This window comes from Musca vetustissima, unplaced genomic scaffold (genome assembly GCF_032173495.1).
Source record: "Musca vetustissima isolate MV318-11 ecotype Yass unplaced genomic scaffold, APGP_CSIRO_Mvet_v1 utg23795, whole genome shotgun sequence".
NCBI classification, from domain to species: Eukaryota; Metazoa; Arthropoda; class Insecta; order Diptera; family Muscidae; genus Musca; species Musca vetustissima.
This window is the reverse complement of record NW_026880824.1, coordinates 53,003-77,015: the sequence shown is the minus strand read 5'-3', so window position 1 is coordinate 77,015 and position 24,013 is coordinate 53,003. Positions and strand designations below refer to the sequence as shown.

Genomic DNA, 24,013 nt, shown 5'->3' with positions numbered 1-24,013 from the left:
TTGAACTATGCGGATGGAACATTGAATTATATGGACCGCACTATCGCTTAAAATAAAAGATTTCTGCAGTTTTCTGACTTTTATGAGTCTCTCTTTGAAAACATAAAAAACTCAATGAAGCAATATTGAAGCAGTTATTCGTGAGATACCGACAGAAATGTTGAACTATGCGGATGGAACATTGAATTATATGGACCGCACTATCGATTAAAATAAAGATTTCTGTAGTTTTCTGACTTTTATGAGTCTCTCTTTGAAAACAAAAAAACTCAATGAAGGAGAGGGCCAGAAGGTCTTACCTTCGAATTTAATCTTGGCTTGGTAAAGATAATAGGTTGTGCAATAGTTTCTTTAAATCGGACATTCCTTTCGGCCAATATTGAATTTTTAAATATTCAAAATGTTGACCAATTGTTTGGGAGGTACCAGAAGGAGTGGACAAATGGGTCCCAACTTCGGATTTGATCTAGGCTTGGTAAAGATAATATGTTTTCCATAGTTTTGTTCAAAACGGACATTTCATTCGCCTGACATTGGATTTATAAATATTAAAAATGTTTGCCATTTGTGGAGGAGGTACCAGAAGGAGTGGTACCAATGGGACCCATCTTCGGACTTGGCCTAGGCTTGGTAAAGATAATATGTTGTACAAAATTTAGCTCAAATAGTGATATTATAAAATACATTTTTAGTACAATTTGGCCATTTTGTGGGGGAGGTACCGGAAAAAGTTGACCGATACTCCGCATCTTCGAAAATGAACTAAATTTGGAAGAAATATTACGAAGCGCAAAGTTTGAATGGAATCGGTTACTCCCTTAGAGAGTTATCGTGAATACCAGCCAGACAGACAGAAAGAATAACAGACATTTGTAAAACGACTCCAATTTGTCTGAAACTGATACATGGGGTTTCGATGAGGCACATTTTTGCCGTATCTAAGTGTTTTTAACCTAATTAGCCATAAGGCTGAGGGAAAATTAAAATTCCAGTACCTTGGCTTAAAACTCGCAAATACTTTTCTTGAATCTGATATTATAATATTCATGGGAGAAATATATATATATATATATATAATCAAGTTTTGTAGGTTATTTATTTCACCTAGAAATTTTAACCAATGGTCGACACACTCTTCCCCTAAACCACCCAAAATTTGTTAAATAAACACCATGTTCACTTCTGTGTGGGAAAATTCTTCATAAATAATACACTATTTAATTAGCATTGAATAATTCTGAAAATCAAACATTCTATGGTATTCAAAACTCACACAATATGTTAATGTGTAAATAAACCCCCTCCCAAATAGCCCTCAGCAAATCGTTCGCCTCCATGTGGGAAAACTACAAAATCAGTTTCCCCCACCTTTCATGTGAAAAAAATTCTGTCTCTTTTTTGTGTTAAAACATGCAATTGACAACAGCGTGTAAATTATATATTAACAAGTGTGTTGAATTCAATGACATGCCTCAGAAAAAAAGCGTTAAGAGTGTTGACAACAATCGATAGCTATTGTACGTGAATTGGTCCACACATTTTTTATGGCAGGAAAAAATACAACAACATCGTATACAAATCAGTTTACCAACCCAATACCAATAAATTATATTTTTACACATTGTAAAATGTCAAAAACATGGCATATTGGTCCCACAGCATCTGTTGGACAGATGTGTGTGTGTGTATGTGAACTTTTATGACCACCAAAGGCATATTCAGTAGAGTAATGTTTTATGTGTTTATTAATAAACCAAAAAATACATACTGCATATATATATATGCATATTACAGTTCCTAGCACCCAGTGTCTTTTTATGACAGAGCATAGTATTTTTTTTACATTTTTAAAACAAGGACATGCAAGAATTCCATATAATTAAATTATTCATATTCATGTGACTTCATTTGTTTGCCATAGCTGACCTACATCCTCGTACACACATACGTATATATTTTGCCAATTTTCGTCTCTATGGGAAATTATTGCTCGTTAACATGAAGCCTGAAAGTCGAGTAGTTCTTTGATGTTCTATGTGTGTGCTCAATTTTAACGTGCTTTGGGTGGATATATAAATATATATATATATATAACTTTTATTTATAATAACTTGCTCTAAAAGGACAATAATTAAATGAGTACAACATTTTACCACGAAAAACAGAAAAATATTATAACTATAATTAGTAAGAATTTTTTGCAAAGCAAACCTTTTAGTTATAAACGGAAATCATTTTTTTCGTTTTAAATGCTGCCTTGTCATGTTTTGAAGTGTTTGGGCGGATTTTGATTAAGGGAACCCCACCCATTCTCGGTTTTAATTTATCAAGATTTTCAATGGGCTGGTAAATCAATACCAATGCTTGTTAAGGTTTGTAACTTTGCACATATATAATTGAACATTTAAAAGAGAAGAAAAATAATTTACAAAAAATGTTTGTTGTTTTGTTACAAAAATGTTTGTTGTTGTTTTTGTAATTAAAGAAAAACCCTTATTTTTGATGGCGGGCATGATAACTCCTCACTGGAACATCGGAATCCGAAAATTCCAACGGTGTTAGAAAGAGTACATGTCTAGCTCTCGTATGAACTAGGATTATTGACTTCGCTCTAAAATTAACAAAATGGCGGACCTCTGAAAAAATATTTTTTGTAAAATCGCCTATTTTTTACCACAAACTAAGTTAAAAAATAAGGAAGATCTTCACCGATTGGCTTTATCCTAGTTCCCAGAGAAACGTGTCAAAATTTGAAATCGATTGGATTATTAGTTTTTGAGTTATCGTGCCCGCCATTTTTGAGAAAACGCGTTTAAAGTTTGAGAATCCCTTTAGCCGTCACTTGATGCTGACACAATAAATTGGCTATATCTTAAAGAGTTCTGAGATTTTCACTTGAAATTTTGTAGGAACATGCTAGAATTAGAGTAGATTCGAATTAAATCAAAAAAAAAATTTGACACCGAGAATGGGGGGGTCTCCTTAAATCATTTTTACTAACACATAATTGCACCTAACAGATTAAAGACTGCGCGTCGAATTAGGATAATTAAACATAGGTTAATTGAAGGGCAGAATATTTTCAATTTCAATATTTTCAAAATGTAAAATTCAATACCTTCTTCAAATGACAACTGAGGTTGACACATTTTAAATATAAAATAAAAAATATAACTCAAGGTCTGATAGGGTGTCCGTCTGTCCATGTTAAATTGTAAACAAAGTACGGGTCGCATTTATTATTCGAATTGGATGAAATTTGGCACAGCTCATTCATTTGTCCAACGACGAACCCTATTGAAATTGGGAAAAATCGGTTCAGATTTATTTAGATATAGCTCCCATATATATTTTCGTCCGATTTAAGGTAAATGGTGCACCAAAGTCCCTAAATAACTTTCGATTTGCACGAAATTTGGCATAACGTACTGAATTGAGCCTAGATTGATATCTGCCAAGTTTCGAGATTTAGATATAGCTCCCATATATAGTTTCGTCCGATTTAAGGTAAATGGTGCACTAAAGACCCTATATATCTGTCGATTTGCACCAAATTTTTCACAGCGTACTGAATTAGGCCTAGAATGATGTGTGCCAAGTTTCTTGAAAATCGGTTCCGATTTATATATAGCTCCCATATATAGTTTAGTCCGATTTCATGTAAGTGGTGAACCAAAGTCCCTATATATCTTTCGATTTGCAACAAATTTACCATAACATACTGAAGTGAGACTAAAGTGATGTCTGCCAAGTTTAGTGAAAATTGGTCCAGATTTAGACATAGCTCCCATATATAGTTTCGTCCGATTTCATACAAATGGTGCACCGAACTCCCTATATATCCTTCGATTTGCACGAAATTTGGCGTATCGTACTGAATCGAGCGTAGAATGATGTCTGCCAAGTTTCGTAAAAATCGGTTCAGATTTAGATATAGCTCCCATATATAGTTTCGTCCGATTTCATGTAAATGGTGCACCAAAGTCCTTATATATCCTTCCATTTGCACGAAATTTGGAATAGCGTACTGAATTTAGTCCAGACTGATGTGTGCCAAGTTTCGAGAAAATCGGTTGAGATTTAGATATAACTCCCTTACATTATAGATTGATTTCAAGGAATTGACGCACCAAGGATCCAATATATGGCTGATAGGAACAAAACGTACTGAAATTAGTATAACCTAACCTGTGATAAGTTTCGTTGAAATCGGTTCATATTTGGATATAACTTTCATATTTGAATATAACTTCCATATTTCAGATTGACATCAAAGTTTGCACAACGTACAAAATTGAACATAGAATTACGTAGTTGCGTTTTCTAGAAGTACAGACATAGCCCAAAGTATGACCTATTAATATTTGTTTGAATTCGATTCACAGTTAGATAAATATCACATATTTTATTTCATCCAATTTCATAGTAATAGTCCTGTTTAATATACCCATAGTGGTGAAGGATGTCATATAGTCGGCCCCGTCCGACTTTACTGCTTTCCTTACTGGTTCTTACTAAAATTATAAATATTAATCCACATTTTCGAATAGGCCCCTATAACCCTACTTCCCATCATTCGCCTTAGATATCAAACCTTCCTACTAAAAATCATAAATTTTAGTTCATTTTTACCTTACACCATAGTATGAAGGGTGCATTAATTTTGTCAATCGGTTTGTAACTCATCGAAATATTCATTTCCGACCCTATAGCCAAAATATAACGGAACCTCCCAATAAATATTGATCTACTTTTTCGGATAGCCCTATATAACAGTACCCTATATATTTCGGTATTTTGGGTACATTTTTAACTGAAATGGTTATAATTTAATATTGTGAATCACTACATTGGTCCAATTTTGGGATAGTCCCATATAAGGATACTACCCCAAATATCCGGATCATGAGAATTTTTGACAAGTTTTTTCGATTGAATTGCTTGTTATTTGGTATGTTGTGTTCTAATTAGATTACCCTTGAACAATTATTAATATTGATATAATTGTTGGCGTAGACCCAGTATAATGATACCCCAAATTTTGGGTGTTATGGAGGTTTTGAACGGGGTTTTCAACCGTTTATATCCTATAAAATATGGAATTCTATGACGATTTGGCCATTGTCATCCGTCTGTACATCTAGTATTATTATACTAACTTCGAATGGTATCTAGATACAAAACTAAATAGTCAAATTCGAAAATGAGGCATAGCCCCATTGTAATAATACTTCTAGATTTACGGCATTTCCTAAGAGAGGATATGTGTGTGTATAGCCTGATATAACTCTATATTGAAATATTTTAAGGATTTAAGATACATGTCCCACCCTACTATGTCAATATACCTATGGTGGAGAGTATCAAAATTTCTGCCTGGCCGAACTTAACGCCTTTTCATTAGTTGGGAATAGTCCATATATATGTTACACCGCACTATTCGCTATTTTTTGGATAATGGGCGCGTATTTAAAATGAATTGGCTCTAATTTGATTGTCAGTGGGTTAATATCTTCCTTCCAAAAGTGTACAATGGCATAGGCCTAATATAAAGGTTGAAACCCCATTTTTGTTTTCTCAAAAGAAGTACAAAAACAATAAAATATTGTTTTCTCAATTACTCGCTCCAATTAATTTTTGAAATGTTCGCTATAAGGTGTAAAAGCAAAGTTTATACAAAATCTCTGTTATTTATTTTTTTTTATTCTTTTACTTAATTTGCTGTTCTCAATAATCATTTCATGTGGATGGATTCTAAAGAAGCACTTAAAAGAGGTGTTTTTTTTTTAGTTCAACGCTATAACGGTTTAAAAAATACTTGAGTTTAAAGTGAATAAATAATAAAACAAGGTTAAAATAAATCATAGCTAATTGATAAAAATACCACAAAAATAACGTGCAGATGTTTTCAGCAGCGGCGTGAGTAATTAAATGTGCAAAAAAGAAGATCATTGGTGAGAAACGAGAAAATAACTCCACATCTCGTATGGACAATGGTATTATCATTCATTGTGGATAAAGGCAACACATACTAATATGAGACATATCTAACTTGTCCCCTTCAAAGCAATTTAAACTACTTCCTATCCCCGAAATACTTCTGAAATGCACTTTTTAGTAGAGACAACAGCTCTTGTTTCGATGTTTTTATTGTCTTCTCAAATAATTACTATTCAATAATGTATAAGGACCTTAATTCAAAATGATCATAACTACAATGAGCTGCAAAGACGATGTGAATTGTTTGTGATGTTGGCAACATATTTATCTACTTCCCAATTCTATGTCTCTGCTATTATCTTGACCAAGTTACCAAGCGTGGAATTTCAATGGGAAAGAACACAACAGAAACCGAAAAAAAAATATTTCAACGCAAATATTTTGGCGCAAATATTTGAAATACCAATGAGGTTGATTGTGCCATTGTATCTTAGCCGAACCGAAAAGTAATATGCACACACGTACACACAAGGTGATGAAAATATTTGAACAATGACAATCCGCTCTTTTTTGTTTTAAACACACAATTTGTCATATTGTTACAAGCTCAATGATTAAAACACCAACAACAATAATAAATTATTCGTCCCACATTTCGTAAGTAATTTTTTCGAATACGATTTTTAATGTGAGAATAAAACATTTTAGTTAAATATTAGCCCCTATGAAGGGGGAGTATTATTTAACAAATAAAAACGACGTTATGTTCAGCCCGGTTGAACTTTTCATACCCTCCCCCATGAGGATGACAATCAAAATATCTAAAATTAATGGATGCTTCTAGGAGAAAACTCAGTTTATGATAGGACCTTGAACATTGCGAATAATATGTGAAAAAAAATGATTGAAATTCTCAAATATATAATGGTGGGGCCACCGTTGGGGCTATAATAAAACGGAGATCAATAGTGATATTTTTTGGTAATGAGATTTGACATCCAATGAGAATAAAAAATTACAAATAAATTCGTTTGAAATACGAGTCGAAAATTCTCAAAATACCGAATTGTGCCAATATTAATAGTTTTTAGTGCAGAGAAGTGATGATATCGTTATGAGAACCCAAAATACCAGATTATAGCCAATATTATGGGGCCAATATTAAATAAAAAATTAGTCCGCAAATGTGCTATGCCATGAAAACCCAATGTGTGTGCAAAATCTCAGTGCTCTATCTTAAATATTGCGATGTCGTGATTTCAACAGATGTAAGGACAAACTGACATGCGTCGGCCGATAAAGAATTATATTCTGATCAAGATTATATATGTACTATATGGGTTCTACGGTGAATATTTCGAGGTGTTGCAAACGGAATGGCAAATTTAATATTCACTCCACCTTATGGTGGAGGGCATAAAAAATGTTCACAATAGGTCAACTTTTCGATATAGACCATATATTAAATTTCCAATACGTTTATTTATGGTGCGAGATCCATATTCCAAGCGAAAGGTCTGTAATTTGGCATACCGCATTCTATATGTGAAGATTTTAAGTGATTATTTATACTCTTTCGAGTCGAGCTTGATGATCTAAGTTTTGCAATGAAAAGGAACCTACGTACCCACCATTATGCAACGCGTTTCGCCGTTGGTTAAGCGGCTCATCAGGCATATTGGGCTATGTGGCTTTACAAAGGCCGTACGTTGATAACTTGTATTTATTCCGCCCTGATGCGAAACTTGCATATGCGAATTAAATTCAAATTTGTCAAAGTTCGACATTTGTCTTCATTCTAGGAACATTCCTTTTCAAAGCAGATTTTAACTAAAATTTGGTGTTCAATATAGGGGTATTTGCAGAAATATATCAGTCTACTTGATTCTTTTAGTTTCATGTCTTCACATAGCCCCAATATACTGGTCACAAGCCATTTTTAGTACCCTGTAGGCTAAAGCCGACTATATATAAACGAACAAAAAATGCTTTATATATAAATTTTCCAGTGTAGGTTAATGTGTGCCCCCATATGCAGGTCCCAACCGGTTTTATGTATTATCAGAACGCACCGTATGGTGGAGTGTATAAACAATTCGGTCGAAACGACTCGGTCAATCGGTCGAACATATCACAATTTTTAATTGTATAAATTCTTTGAAGTTTGGACTATCATAAGTACCATTTATAAGTAAACACTGTCTTAAGAAATACCGAAAATCGCATAATTTTTTAACTAACCTCATGCGATTGTCATTTAATTTGTGAGTCATTATGAGTCAATATCCGCTCTAATATATAATTGGTATTAATACCTAATACTAATATTTAATTTGTATTAGGTTTGTATTTATTTTTAATTTACAAAAATTCCACTATAAGAAAATTTGAATGAAAATTGATATGAAATCCGGATCTAAGTATTTCACAAGAAAACAAAACACAAAACTATGGATTTAAGCTGAATCATATTGCAAAGACAGTTCTACAAGGTATTTTAATTAAGTTTGTACTTTGAACCAAAGTGTTTGTAGTTTTCAAAAACAATTTTGAAAAAAAAAATATTTTTTTTAAGTTGAAAGGTTATGAAAAATACAGAAAATGAAATAAAATTAAACACATGTTATCTCATTGTCTAAGGCAATATATGTTTGGATTTATTTTTGTGTATATAATAATAAAACACAATAAATTATTTTATGTAAAAGAAGAAAAAAATATGCACACAATCACACATACATATATATAAAGCTAACATTAATATTATATCAAATGTTATTGCCACAACAAAATCTTTTTGTTTGCTGTTGGTGGTGATCGGTGGTTTTAATTATTTTCTCTGTAGCTATTTATTTTTATCATTTTATGAGTGTTTAAAAAGCCAAAAACCCAAAAGAAAAAAAAATTGCTGATAAGACATGTTTTGCTATTACTTGGCTGGGACCCACCCGATTCCCCCCGTCGGTCAGTCGTTGGCCCCCATTAACGATAAATCATAACAAATTTAATTTTAATTATTTTATTTTCGTGTGAAAAAAATCTAAACTACAACAAACACAAATATAGGCAACTAAATATTGACGTAATTTTTTTTAATTATATAAAATTAAAAATTATATAAATTATTTTATATAGTTTAAGTGTGTTATATAAATGAATGTTGGATAATGTTTACATTTTTTGTTTGATAATGTTTAACTTTTTTTTATTTTTTTTTTTTTTTAATTTCAAACCAAAAGCCCGTTTCCATAATCTTTTGAGAATGGGGGAAACGTGTACAGGTTTGCCCATATACGACGGACCCATGTTTTTTTTTAAAAAAATCAAAAAAAAAATAAAAATTTGGCGGTTGGCAATGTTAATCATTTAATTTGTTCCAAGTAAATTTGTTAACATCAATTTTTAAATATTATAACTCTCAAATGGCCGCCTCTGGCGTTGATGACGTATTGTGCCCTTTTTGCTACATTTTCCATCGTTTTTGCCAACATTTCGGCCGGAATAGTGCCTATTTCTTCACGAATGTTGTCCTTGAGCTCTTCTACGGTTCTTGGCTTGTTAACGTAAACATTTCACTTCAAATATCCTCACAAGAAGAAGTCTGGCGGCGTCAAATGGGGCGAAGGCGGTGGCCAGTCCAAATCACCACTTTTCGACATCAAACGGCCCGGAAACAAATTCTTCAGAAAATCAATTGATATGCGACTTGTGTGCGGTGGAGCGCCGTCTTGTTGAAAACAGAACTGCCTCATACGCTTTCGACGAATAATTGGCTTCACAAAATTGGTCATCATGTCACGATAACGCTCCTGATTGATGGTAACAGCATGGCCATTTTCATTTTGGAAGAAAAACGGCCCAACGACCGTTTTCGCACTAACGCTGCACCAAACTGTGACTTTTTCGTCATAAAGAGGTACTTATTGAATCTCCTGAGGATTTTCAATGGCGTAAAAACGGCAATTTTGCTTATTTACGGTCCCATTCAATGTGAAATGGGACATGATAATTTTGTTCCACAATTGCTCGTCATCTTCGGCCATTTCGATGACTCTTTGGGCCCATTCCAATCGACTAGGCACATTCTTTGCGTCAATTGAATTTTGTACGGGAACAAATGCAAATCAATGCGAATAATCCGTTGTAAAGTGGACCGAGCCATGCCCAACTGCTGAGAACGGCGTTTTTGTGTTCTTGAGGACCTCTCAACACTGGCTCGTACGGCAGCGATATCTTTCGCCTTGGTCGACTTTTAATGGCCTCTTCGGATTAATTACCAGAAAATTTTTCGTATAAACGCTTAATGGTGTTCTAGAAGGCGCACTTCTCACATTTTTTAATGTTTTAAAAGCACGTTGAGTTTTCACAATTGACTTCTTTTGTTGAATGTAAATTTCAACTATTTCAGAGCGATCGCGTGGCGTGTATTGGTTCATGGTAAAAATCTGCTTGGACTGACGCTTCAAACGCGGTATGTCATTAAGCGATGTGACATCTCTGTCAAAAGTTATGGCGTTGGCAGGTGGGTCCGTCGAATATGGGCAACCCTGTATTATAATTGAAGGGCATTACTTTGAAGGAGGCAAAAGGGTTATTGATGAATAAAAAATGGTTCAGTTTTTGTTCACAAGTTAAATATTCCTTTTTTTAGTTCACGTATATGGAAAACCAAGTTATTGTTCAAATCCTTCATTTTGATTTGTCTATGACACATTTCTATTAGAATTTATACAGACCAATTTCCCAGGTAATACAACAAATCTACTCTCAATGCGATAAATGTGCCACGTACAAGTGTCACATAATAGATATTTTCGTTTATGATTTTTATTATCTAAGAATAAATGAACCAGAAGAAATCCGTTTGTTTTATTAACCTCTATCCTATGATTATTCCCTTGTGCGAAATATATAAATCATATTACATATTCACACAAGTTAATAAACTGTTGATAGGATTTTCTGTATTTGCGCATGTTCTTATTCTTCTTCTGCTTCTTCTTCTTCATTTCGTTTTGTATAAGTGTTTTATGTTACCCGCTTGTCATAAAAATCCTGCCACTCAATTTCGCTAAACACTTCCGTTTGTCATTTCCTCCTTTGGTAAACAACAACAACAACAATCGCCTTATATTCAACACAAATACAAATGATTGTATCTTTGTCAGTTCTCTTGCCATCAACAATAATTTTAGAATTGTGGTATTGGGCAACAAAGCAAAACTTTTATTTTTAATGTTGTTGTGTTTTTTTTTTACTTTATGCAATGGCTTTTTGCCTTAAAACTCCTATACAAGTTGTGAAGAGAGAACAATAATAAAAAAAAATTGTAACAATGACAGAAACTTACTCAAGGGCAACGGAAGTGCTCTATGGAAGCTATATATATATATATATATTTATACATATTGTGGGTTTCAACAACCATCAACATTATCATCAGCTTCAGTAAATGTGCACTTAGTGTTGGTGCAAAATAAAGATGCAAAGCTAAAGCATATAACAAAAAGAAACCCATAAAACTGTTTGTCTTGAATAATAACGAAAAAATGAAAAGAATTAACTTCTTGGAAAATGCACAAACATTTGAAATACAATTATTTTTATTTATTTATAGTTAAAAGAATTAACTTCTTGGAAAATTAAGTGGCATATTAAATATTTTTTTATATGCACAAACATTTGAAATACAATTATTTTTATTTATTTATTTATAGTTAAGATAAATTCAAGCAGATAATAAAAACGAGGTCTGATGAAAAAACAACCATTATGGCCTGGTCAAACAATTAAACGCTTAGACTTTAAAGTAATCCTCGTTCCTGTTTCAAATTTTCTTCGATTTCATAGGAATACAATTTCCTTTAATAGGTGGTTGCACAATTTTTTACTCAAGATTTGGCAATTTCGGAATTATCTTCTCTACCGCACGTTTCATAACCACAAAAACTCCTTAAAAATAGCTTAACATGAACCGAATGATATGCAAATATGAATCAGCAACTCCCTTTGACATTCAAACTTCGACCAGGTCGACCAGGACGAGTATTGTCATTGACATCTTCTCGCCCTTCCCTAAACGCGTTTATACGACAATTGTAGACTCACCAAACGACGTAGTTAACATGACAAATGTTGTTGCAGATTTACACATTAAATTAATTTTAACGAATATTTTCATAATTTAATTCATAGTTAATATTTTTCCATAGTGTACATGTACCTCAACTTTTAATGTAATTAAAAAATGCTTATAATAATGGGAAAGCCACTATTTTTTCCAAAAAAAAAAAAAAAAACGTTAAAATTGTATTAATACTACAACTGTTTTCCTACTTCGCTCTTCTTTACCGCTATTTATGCTCATTTTCCGCTTTCTCTCTCTCTCCTTATAAAAAAAGTATTCCTCATATTTACACAGTAAAAAGATTAATGAATATTTTCATAATGTCATTCATAGTTAATTTTTTCCATATTATACATGTTATATATGTATAATCATTTGAAATCCATTTTTTTAAAGTAAACATTTCATTAAAATTACAAATGTTTTCCTACTCTACTTTAGCACTATTTGCGCTCATTTTTTCTATCTCTCTCCCTCTTACAAAAACAAATATCGCTCCCAAGAAAAAATGCAGAACCACCATTCATTGTTCGTCTGTGTTTTGCTTTGTTAATGTTCTCCGCCTCTCTCCAAACATTGTGTTTGCTATTCCGGCAATCGTTTATTTGAATACTGTTTCTGTTGCTTACAACCACCGACTTTCCACTCACTCGATTGTGATTAGTTTTGCAGTCCATTGTGTGTTTATTTCAGATACTCTTACCGACCTCTGCGTTGGTATTACATAATTCGCATATGTATTTTTCAAATTATTTCGATATAAATGTTAAATATAATATATCTACCAAACAAGTGTTGATACGAACAACAAGCCCAACCGAATATTTAATATTGTATATGATGGTTCTAAAGCAGAATATGAACATGTAAACAAATTATAATGAAGAGGAAAACACAACCATTCATTGTTCGACTGTGTTTTGCTTTGGTATCGTTCTACACCTCTCCCCAACCATTGTGTTTGTTACTCCAGCAACAGTTCATTTGAATACTGTTTCTGTTGCTAACAACCGCCGACATTCCACTTACTCGATTGTTACTAGTTTTGCATTTCATTGTATCTTTATTTTGCATTACATAATTCACATGTGTATTTTCCAAATTATTTTGATATAAATGCTAATTACAATATATCAAACAATTGTTGATACGAACAAAAAGCCTAACGGAATGTTTAACATTGTATGTGATTGTGAACATGAACATGTAAATAAATAAATAAGAAACAATGAGACAAAACGTAATGAAGAAGACATAAAATCAAAAAAAAAAAAAAAAAAAATTAAAAAGACAAAGAGCCATCACCACAAAACACGCACATCACAAAGTTGTTTTCTTTCATTCTCTCTGACAAGAAACGAGTATCTAAATTTGTATGAATTGGTTTCATAAAATACAGAAATCCCGACTTTGACACGATCAATTTTTCGAATAATAAAATATCGAAAAGCAGTACTTACTATTTTTTTATTTAAAATGCATATCTGTCATTGTCCCCTCCCATTTTAAATATTTTCCTGGTCCTATGGGGCATTTTACGAGCCATGTTTCTGAAGTATGATATTTCGTTTCCTTACAGGATAGGTAGTTTGAAAGCCAGCCTCTTGTTGAAGGGTAAAAAAAAACATAAAATTTCCTGATGATTGATTTCCCTGGCACAGTGTCACGACATTTCATTCCTTTTCATTCCTTGTTTATATTTTTGTTGAATTCTTCCATCTCGAATATTAAACAAATTAAAATAATTATAAATTTTTATTAAATCAGTTGCGATCTCATTATTCTATTATTCTAAAGTATTTCATATCTAATGAGTTCATCATAGTTTACAAATCATGTCTAATAAAAACAAAAACTTATTTTCCAGCTGCTCTGGAGGGACAATACTAAAACAATGACATGAGCACAAAAATATTTATACTCCACATCAAGAACATGACTCTCGATAAAATAAACAGACTGGCATACAAACGACTGAAATGGCAGACAGACAGACAGATAGACACATAAACATACATATACAAAAACGCAGCTGTGCGAAACCCAGAAACCATACGCTTGAATGCCATCGCATCGACAACATATGGTGGACCTAAGGCCCTAAAATGAATTGTAGATATCATAGCCAGTCGCCGCCCATATTTTCCTTCGTTTTTTGTTCCCCTTGCTCTGCTATGGGTAGACATAAATGTTGTTTGGTTTTTTGTTTTTCACTCGCATTTAGTTTTCAGTCTGTTGGCAAACTGATTGATTATGTAAAAGTCATTTAATCTTTAGCATCAAAATTACCCGACATTTAACATGAGTGGGAAATAATAATGATGATGATGGGGTGTAGAATATATATGTATATTTTTGTGTTTGTTCGGTCGTTGTACACCCATTAAGTTCATAGGTAATTAAAAAATGTGTAATTTTTTCATTATCTGTTCAAGTATTGTTACACAATCGAAGGCGTCAAGAGCAATAGACAGACAGTAATTTATGAATAATTTCCAAAAATGTCTTGCAAGAAAAGAAAACAGATGTTCCAAAACAAAATTGTATCTATGTGATTTTTGAGTTTTCTATTGTTAAATATTCTCTTCACAAGTCATAACCAAAATAACATGAACATTGAAGTGATTTGGGTGTCGTGTATAGGAATTTTTTAAAAATGAAGATAATGAACAAATTTATGTTTTCATTATTTACTTCTACTATTGGACACACATTTGCAGACTATTTATTGTATATTATTATAAAATATTTTTAAATAGATAATGATTGAAAATCCTTTTAAAATATGTTTCATTTATTCCAACCACGCGCTGCTCTGAAGCATATAATACATTTTTTAATGCCAACTAAGGGGTTCTTTAAACATTTTTGTTAAAAAATCCCCAGAAAAATTTAGAAAAATACTTTTTTTATTAAAGTTCCTCTTGATGCCATTAATGATTTAAATTATAATGATTCTCGGAAACTATGAAACAATTTTTTTTTTTCAAAATTCTACACTTTCAGAAGATTCAAGAAGACGCCTGGATTTTGAAAAATAATGTTTCAAGGTCTGTATGAATTTTTGAGAATAATTTTTTTTTAAGACCTAAATAGGCGTGGATTTTCTAAGGAAAATTTTTTTATTGCCTACAACAAGCGTAGACCTTGTAAGTATATTTTTTAATATCTATAATATTTTTTCAAGGCCAATAATAGGCGTAACTTTTTTTTAAAATATTTTTTCTAATTCCTATAATGGGATAGGTTTTTTTCAAGCCCATAAATTGGCGTGGATTTGTTTTAGAATATTTTGATTAGCTCACAAATGGGCCTGGATTTTTTAAGAATATTTTTTCAAACCCAGAAATAGGCGTGAATTTTTTTAAGAATATTTTTTGAAGTCCAGAAATATACGTGGATTTTTTAATAAAATATTTTGAAGCCCAGAAATATGCGTGGATTTTTTAAGAATATTTTTTCAAGCCTTAAAAACAGAAAAAATTTTGGGAATATCTTTTCAAGCCCAGAAATAGGTGTGGAATTTTTTATGTATATTTTTTAAAGCCTTAAAATAAAATATATTTTCAAGCACAAAAACAGCTGTGGATTTGTTTAAAAATATTTTTCCAAACCCAAAAATAGGCGTGGATTTTTTTGAAGAAAAAATTTTCAAGCGCAGAAATAGGCGTTTAGGCGGGCTTTTTTGAAGAAAAAATTTTCAAGCGCAGAAATAGGCGTTTAGGCGGGATTTTTTAAAGATTTTATTTTCAAGTGCTATGAAAATATTTCTTAATAATTCTACACCTACCTAATTGTTTCTATAGAGACCTGTGGTCTCCCAGTGGTTCCTATACAGACTTGATCTCTTCATAATGGCCTGTGGTATGTATATAGAGACCAATTCGACTACATAATTCGTACTGTGTTATTTATATAGATTCTATACAGACCTGTGGTCTCTATACACTTGTAACCGGCCTTTATAAAGACCAAATTGTCTTTTCAAAGTCCGGTTTCTATACAGACCTTTGGTCTCTTCATAAAGGTTCGACTATATAATTCAACCTGTGTTCAATATATAAACCAACAGGTCAGTAAACACACTTGTGGTTTCTATACAGACCAGTGGTCTTGATAAAGATTGTTATCACAATACAGACCTATTAGTCTTTAAAAATCCAATTTTAAGAGAAGTGCTTTTACAAATCCAATTAAAAATGTCCGGGCTAAGGTATTTAAGAAATTAACCCATTAAGGTATATATTAACCCGAAATGTGGAATTCTATAACACCAAATGAGTGCAAAAAAATAATAAATTAGAACAAGTGAAGAAGCGTTAAGTTCGGCCGGGCCGAACTTTGGTTACCCTCCACCATAGATATGCTGACAGGTACTTGAAATGAAAATATAGGAAACATACAAAAAAGTGGCCTTTCTACAGACTGATTATGTAAACCAAATTCAAATTTCAGTAATTTTTAATGGATATTAATACCCTCAGCCTTATGGCTAACGAGGGTGTATACACTTTGATACAGTGAAAACGTGCCTCATCGAAATACTGGTTCAAGTGTTGACTTTAGAACTGTTTTTTTATTTTTTTTTCCTTGTTTGGATTTTGTTCGGCTCAAGGTTAAATAAAATGCTGTATTATGATTTCTGATTTCTTATTTTTATTTTCCAATATTTCGACTGTCTTCGACAGTCATCTTCAGGGAAATACTAAAAGATACAATTATTTAATAAGGTTTTCACAGAATAATATAACACAAATATTACGTTTTGAGAAAAGCTACAGGTTTGTTACACCGTCTATGCTAAACTAAACTCTAATTCGTCTGTGCTTATGAACTAAATTTCTATACATATGTGCACAGTGGTCCGTGTCAGTCTTGTAATTCATTCTCTTCTCTTGTGGTACATTTATTATATTAAGCATTTCTAAAGTAAATCGTCGTTTGTAATTGTTTTCTTGTGTCAAAATATCAACGTCTTTGAAATTTGGTGTATGCCCCGTGATTGTGCAATGTGCTGCAAGAGCCGTCTTTTGTTCTAATGGCTTGTCTGTATTTTGATCTGACTTATGACCAGAAAGTCTTGTCTTTAGCTTGGTTTTTGTTGTACCAACATATACCTTTTGGCATAAGTTGGTTTTGTCCCCGTTACATTTTATCTTATATACTACATTGCACTTGTCTTCTTTTTTTATTTTCGATTTTGTCCTGCTAAATAGGCTATTGATATTATTTTTAGATTTTAGGGATAGTTGATAATTGGTTTTGTCATAGATATTTGAATTGCTCAATCTCTCGGAAAGTCCTGGTATATATGTCAGTGACTTGTACGATTTTTCTTCTTTTTCGATTTTAGCTTTATTTTTCGACTTGCAGGATTGTAGTAGTTCGTCAATTGTTTTTAATGGGAAATAATTTTTCATTAATATGTATCGTATCTTTTCTTCATTTGCTTGGTGAAATTGTCCGTCGCTTATGTTTAATACCCTGTTTATAAAGTTTGTGGCCGTATTTATTTTTATGCGTCTGGGGTGTTTAGAATAGAAATTTATTAATCGTCCAGATGCAGTGGGTTTTTGGTACCAATCTATTGTTAATTTTTGGCCTTGTCGAATTATCATTGCGTCAAGATAAGGTAATTTTTGGTTTTCTTCTATTTCGTGTGTAAATTGTACATGTTTATCAAATGAGTTGAGGATTTTTAAAGTGTTGTCTATTTCCGTTCTCTTTACAATGCAGAAAATATCGTCCACATATTTCGTAAGAACTTTTGGTTTGTGTGTCAATTTCTCCATTGTAGCGTCCAATAACTCCTCCATTACTATGTCTGCAATAATCGGTGACGCTGGAGATCCCATCGGTAGTCCTTTTCTCTGTTCATACACCTTGTCATCATAAATGAAATATCTTGAATCTTTTATACAAAGAGTTAGTATTTCTATGAAGACGTCCTTTTGTATATTTGTATATTCTTTTATTAAGTCCCATTTTTCGGTAATAGTCTTCAATGCTAAATTTATGGGTTTGCTGTGGAATAGTGAAATAACGTCAAATAATAGTAAAATCTTGTCTTCTTCTATTGATATATCCTTAATTCTTCTTCTCATCTCCATGGCGTCTTTGATGTTGTAACATGAATTCTTGGTCAAGTTCTTTAAGATGTGTACAATGTATTTGGAAAGTTCATACGTTGGGGAATTAACAGATTTTTTTCTCTAAAATACTTTAGATTTACCATTATATGTGGTGTAATATCTACATTAAAATAATTGCTTGAAATTATAGCAAACCTCTAAATTATGGTAAATTAAAAATTTATTATTCCAAATACAATGCAAGCATTGAAAAAAATCGTAAATGTTCCACATTATGGCTTAAAACTTTTGCCGAAAAAAAACAAACAAAATGAAATCCTCAAAAAATGTATTATCCTATCAAAAAAAAGTTTTCTATTCTTCATTTATAAATTATGAAATCTTTCAAGACCCAAAAAAAAAGAAAAAAACATTCCATTCAGTTAGGCCAAAAAGTTCAAGGATAGATTGCTGTCATGGCTACTACTAAGCTACCAAGCAATGCAAGTTTCGTTGAATCATTTAGTAGCCTTGCTTGTGGAGGCCTCACAAAGGCAATGCATTGTATGGTTGGTTGCATTGTATGGAAACCCAAAAACAAAGTTTTCCTTGTTAATTAAGTCTTTGAATAATTCAAGTTTGTTAGATTGTGTAAAATTCAAATTTAATACTAATGTGCCCGGGGAGGCAAAAAGCAATAAATTAAAGTCGGTTTTTGTGTTGATATTCTTTTGCTTTTTGATTTTCATTTATAATGAAGGCTTCCCATAAGCAACATATATCTCCGCTGATTAGCTTTGTGCAATAAAAAAAAAACACTAACACTCAAACTAGACATCACTAAACTGTCAGCTAATGTTGACAGTTTTTGATTGTTACATATCACTCATGTCAGAATTGTTGTTCTTGTTTTCTGTCTTACTTAGCCATGTGTTTATGTGGCAGAATATCAGACGTTACATCCATTCAACGCACTCGGGACTGGGTAGTATTTTCAAAATCATTACTTATTGTTTATTTAATGTTCAAATTTAACAGAAAATCTGATGGCATTTTCTTACAACGTCACTTTGTAAGATAATGAAAATGAATGCTCACCAGGCAAGTCAGTCCGTCACTCAGTCAGCTATGATGGCCCAAATGGGAAATATGTACATATGTTCGAAATACCCAACAGTAAAATAAAATTATATCAGTCTCGAAATGTAACACCAGAGGCGTAATTTATGTTTAGGATGAAGATAAATTGTGTGATATATAATTTAATTATGTCATAGTTAATATTAATTTATAGTATTGTTGATAATATAACAATGATAAAATCCCTGAAGATACCGTTAATTTATAGATAGTTAAAAAATTCGGTCGTGACGAACTTTTTCTTCACTTCATAATTATGAATTTGTAAAAGGTTTTACCACATCGATTTATCCTCTGAGAAGTCGGTTAGAAAATGCCTTATATGGGGAGTTATTACAAAAACCAATATATGGGCATGAGACTTAAATTTTCGAAATACCGATAATAGGTTTGAAATATATTTGTATAGTTTACGAAGGACAAAAGGTTTTCTTTTGACTTACAGAAATCAGCTGAGAATTGACAACAATTTAAAATTGTGAGAAAAAGGTCAAAGGTTACATTTTTTATCTTACTATGTTTTGCTCTATTTTATTGCAAATAAAACTGACGGGAAATTTATTTAATTTTATTACGCCCATGACGACAAGGATGGCAATGTAAATTCACATCAACGCTGCTAAAGGATATTAACAACAAAATATATAAATAAGTTGTAAATATCCTCTATATATATCACCAATATACACCCACACACACACACATAAAGAAACATGCGGTAAAGGATGCTGTCCTCACTGTTATATTTATAATCTACATATAAAAATAGCTAAGAGCTCAGGGTTCTATTGAGGAGGTTGAACATACAAGTATGACAATATGTTAGTTATCAAACATTTTGTCGTATATCCCTTGGACGTTGTTTGTTGTTGGGTTGAAATTTTCCATTGGGTTTCCTTTTACAAAGTAAAAACTTGTCATATTGTTCTGGTCGACTTAAGTTGTGGTTGTATAATCTAATTTGGTGTCAGCCAAGGGGGATTACAGAAATTTTATTTTCAAAGAGAAGAGAGAGGAACTTAGTTAGTGGAATATTAATTAAATTACTTTGTGGTGAACCCTATGAAAATATGAATATTTAAAAAAAATAGCCATGTGGTCAAGAGTGGCGTTATGAAGAAGTATCTAACCTATTTTTCGTATTGTCTAGTTATAGGGCATTCAAACATTCTTCCGAATTATATTTCCACCATAATTTTTTCATATAATTGTTTTTATCACAGTACTGTTATTGTCTATTGATTATTATTTGCTAAAGGAAGCTCTTTCCAAATTCAAAGCAAGGACATCAGTTCTTCTACGTCGCATTTATGTTTCTTTTAGTAAAGCTTTGCTTTTCCGTATTGTCTTGTGATTAGGATAACCCACATTTCAAATATATTGAATATAATGATATTTTATATTCTTTGTTTATCTACTCTGATCTCCATGGTAATAATATTGTATTGTACCTTTTCCGTATTGTCTAGTGATTAGGATATTCAAACATTTTATTGGAATCATAATTCCACCATCGTTCTATATAATAATTAGTCTTGTCTCCATCGCATTAATCTTATATTTTTTACCGTATTATCTAGTGATTAGGATAACCCACGTTTCAATCATATTGAATATAATAATCTTTATATCTTTTGTTTATCTACTCTGATCTGCATCACAAAAATGGAGTATTGTATATTTTCCGTATTGTCTAGTGATTAGGATATAATTGCCTCCATTGCATGTTTTATATGTTACCATTTCCGTATTGTTTAGTGTTTCAAAACCTGGGTGATTATTTTCGTCATCGTCGCATTAATGCTTCTTATACAAAAGCTTTGCCGTATTGTCTAGTGATTAGGATAACCTGCATCTCAATTATATTGAATATAATCATCTCTTGAATATAATTGAATATAATCATCTCCAAACAACCAAATTTTACTAATATTTATTCTCTGATATCCATCACCATAATATAATATTCCGTATTGTCTATTGATTAGGATATTCAAACATTTTTTTTCGAATTTTTATTTTACCATTATTTTATATCTTAATTTCACTTGTTTATCTACTCCCATCTCCATCGCAATAATTTTGCCTAACGTATTGTTTAGTGATTAGGATAACTCAAAAATTTGTTTTCCGAATCGTTCATAATTCGTCGATATTTCTAAAGCCTTACCTTTTTCTAAACTGACGTTACAAAATTTCAATGCATCGTCGAGCAGATTTAAATGCATATAACTTGTTGCTGTCTCAAGAATTTTTCTTGCTTGCAAATCGGGACCCCACCATTTCTCAACTAAACGTCGCACCAAAACATCGGGCATAAATTTCATGCTATCACTGGAACTGGAACCGCCACGCGATCCTGTACTTAGCGTTGACGAAGATGTTGCAGCCATTGTGGTTGTAGCCGTATCGGTAGTGCATGCCACCGTGGTGGTGGTCACCGTTGTTGGCGATCCTGCCAATGTGGGCGGCATTGGAGACGTGACCATACGTAATCGTGGCATATCATCGGTGCTCATGGAACCAAATGGACTTTCAGAACTATACGACACCCCACCTGTTGCACTAAATGAGACATTCGATTGCGCCTGAGAACCGGAGAAATTTTGTACACTCGGAGTTAAACTGCTGCTCATTGTTCGACTACTACTGCTGGTTGTTGTACTGGTAGCTGTCGATAGGCTGACCAAATTCAATGTCTCCGTTATGGGCTCTTCTTTATGTAAACGCGGGAATTTAATATGGCAAATATTACACATCGTGATTGTATCACAACACTGACGACAAAAAGTGTGGCCACAATTCGCGGTAACCGGACAACGTAAGATATCGCGGCACAGTGGACACAGTAGGGGATCTAAATCGTCTAGTAGAGTAGGGGTTTTATTGCGTGCTAGCTCTCGCGAAGGATTGTGTAAATCTAAATTGCCGTTAGGAATTAATGTTGGGGTATCCGATATCGAATTGGAGTGTGCCAGATGTGGGTTAAATGCACCAGCCATCAGCTGCCATTGTGTGGCTAGGTTTGATGAACCGGAAGCCGAAGAGGTTGTAGTGGATATATTGGTCAATTGTTGCATATCGTCAAGAGGTTTTGTCATTTTCTCTGTGTTTTCAACGGGCTTTTTCGAACTGCTGCTTAGCATTCGTATGTACTCCAATAAGGCTGTAGCCAATATATTGAGTTTTTCCAGGGGTATAAACCCCTTGGGCTGTTCACTGGCAATAAGGGCATAAATGTCGAAAGCCTCCTGCAAGCGACCATGACGGGCCAAGGACTCTCCCACAAGATATGAGAACTGCAACTTGTCACCATTTGGTCCTGCCATTAGAGATTGGGAACGTATCTTGAGATTGTCCTCAATGGCTGAGTTATAGCCTAGAGAATGTCGTGGTCGCTTAGCAGCGTCCCCCGTTGTTGGCTGTTTGTTCAGGCCTGATGGAGAATTTGATTGCACTTTCGCTGATTTCAAGGCTCTTTTGCTAGCCGAAGCTCCTTTGGCATAGAAACCGTGTTGCAGTGGCATTGTGTTGTTGGCTGTATTGGATCTGAAAGATTTTCCTCGTAGCAATGATTGTGCCTGCACGCTGTCACGTAAACAGTTTGTGGACAACGATACAGCTGCTGTTGGTGCTGCTCGAATGCTGCTGCTGTTGTTGTTGTTATTGAGATTGTTCTGAGGAGGTGTGGCAACAGCGTGCGCTTTGTCTGACGCCGCCACTGCAGCTATGCAGTCAGAATCTAAATAGATATCCGCAGTTTCGTCGGCAGCTGTAATCGGTTTGAAATATAACGACGAATGATTCAAGAACTTATCATCAATTTGGAATTCTGGGAAATTCTCTTTGATGATGGCGTCCGATGTGATACCGTTGACGTAACGTGTGAAGATAGGTAATAGTCTATTGTTATTATTATTAGTGATTTCAATATCTTGATTAACTGGCGATGCAGTGCTTGAAATAACAACGGATGTACCGTTTAATGGATGTTTTCTTTTCTTTTTTATTTGAAATTGCTCAGTGGCACTTTTAGACATTATAGAATATCGGCAATTATTTCCGATTAATTTATTTTTTCTTTTTTTCCACAATTTTCAATTACGAAGATTTGTTTCACAATCATGAAAATTCTAACGTAATTTATTTGATTTTTTTTCTTTCTTCATAAACACTTCACTTGTTATTTATAGACATTATTAGTAATACAAAATTATGTTGCATATTTCTTTTTATTTTATTTTCTAGATTTTTTTATTTTATTTTTGTTATTATTTTTTGTTTAATATTTTATTTACACACATATAATATCTTAAATATTTTTCATGTTATTTTTTGTTTTATTCCGCTATTTTTTATTAAAAAATATTTTTTCAACGTTTGATGTAACCATTCCCTTTCGCATACGTAACACGACTGCGTTCAGACAAAATCGTCTCCGTTCCGTTTAGCTGCTGTAGCTGTTCGCTGCTCACTGCCGTTGTGTTGATTTGCGCTGTGGTTGTGGTATTGGTGCTCTGTTATTTGTTTATTGTGTGGTTTTTGGTAATGATTATCTGAAAGCAAAGAAAAAAAGTTTGGAAAATGTTAAATAAAATGAAAACAACAACAATCACATAGGCCATGTCAAGCTCATGCACACACAACCCTACATATATATACACGTTTATTTCCCACTCTAATGAAATAGGCTTTACGTAACATTCTGTCAAATACGAAGCCGTAACACCTAAAA

The 24,013-nt window shown here is 32.9% G+C and overlaps 1 protein-coding gene across 1 annotated transcript in view; it reads right to left on the bottom strand.

Moving 5' to 3' along the window:
- Positions 1 to 23,361, bottom strand: part of LOC133326678 (uncharacterized) — a 70,104-nt gene extending 46,743 nt beyond the window's left edge. Inside the window, exon 1 of the mRNA XM_061535300.1 lies at positions 21,449 to 23,361. Within this exon, the coding sequence (XP_061391284.1) occupies positions 21,449 to 23,318 (1,870 nt within the window). The 5' untranslated portion in view covers positions 23,319 to 23,361. The remainder of the gene's footprint in view (positions 1 to 21,448) is intronic.
- Between the last annotated feature and the right edge of the window lie 652 nt (positions 23,362 to 24,013).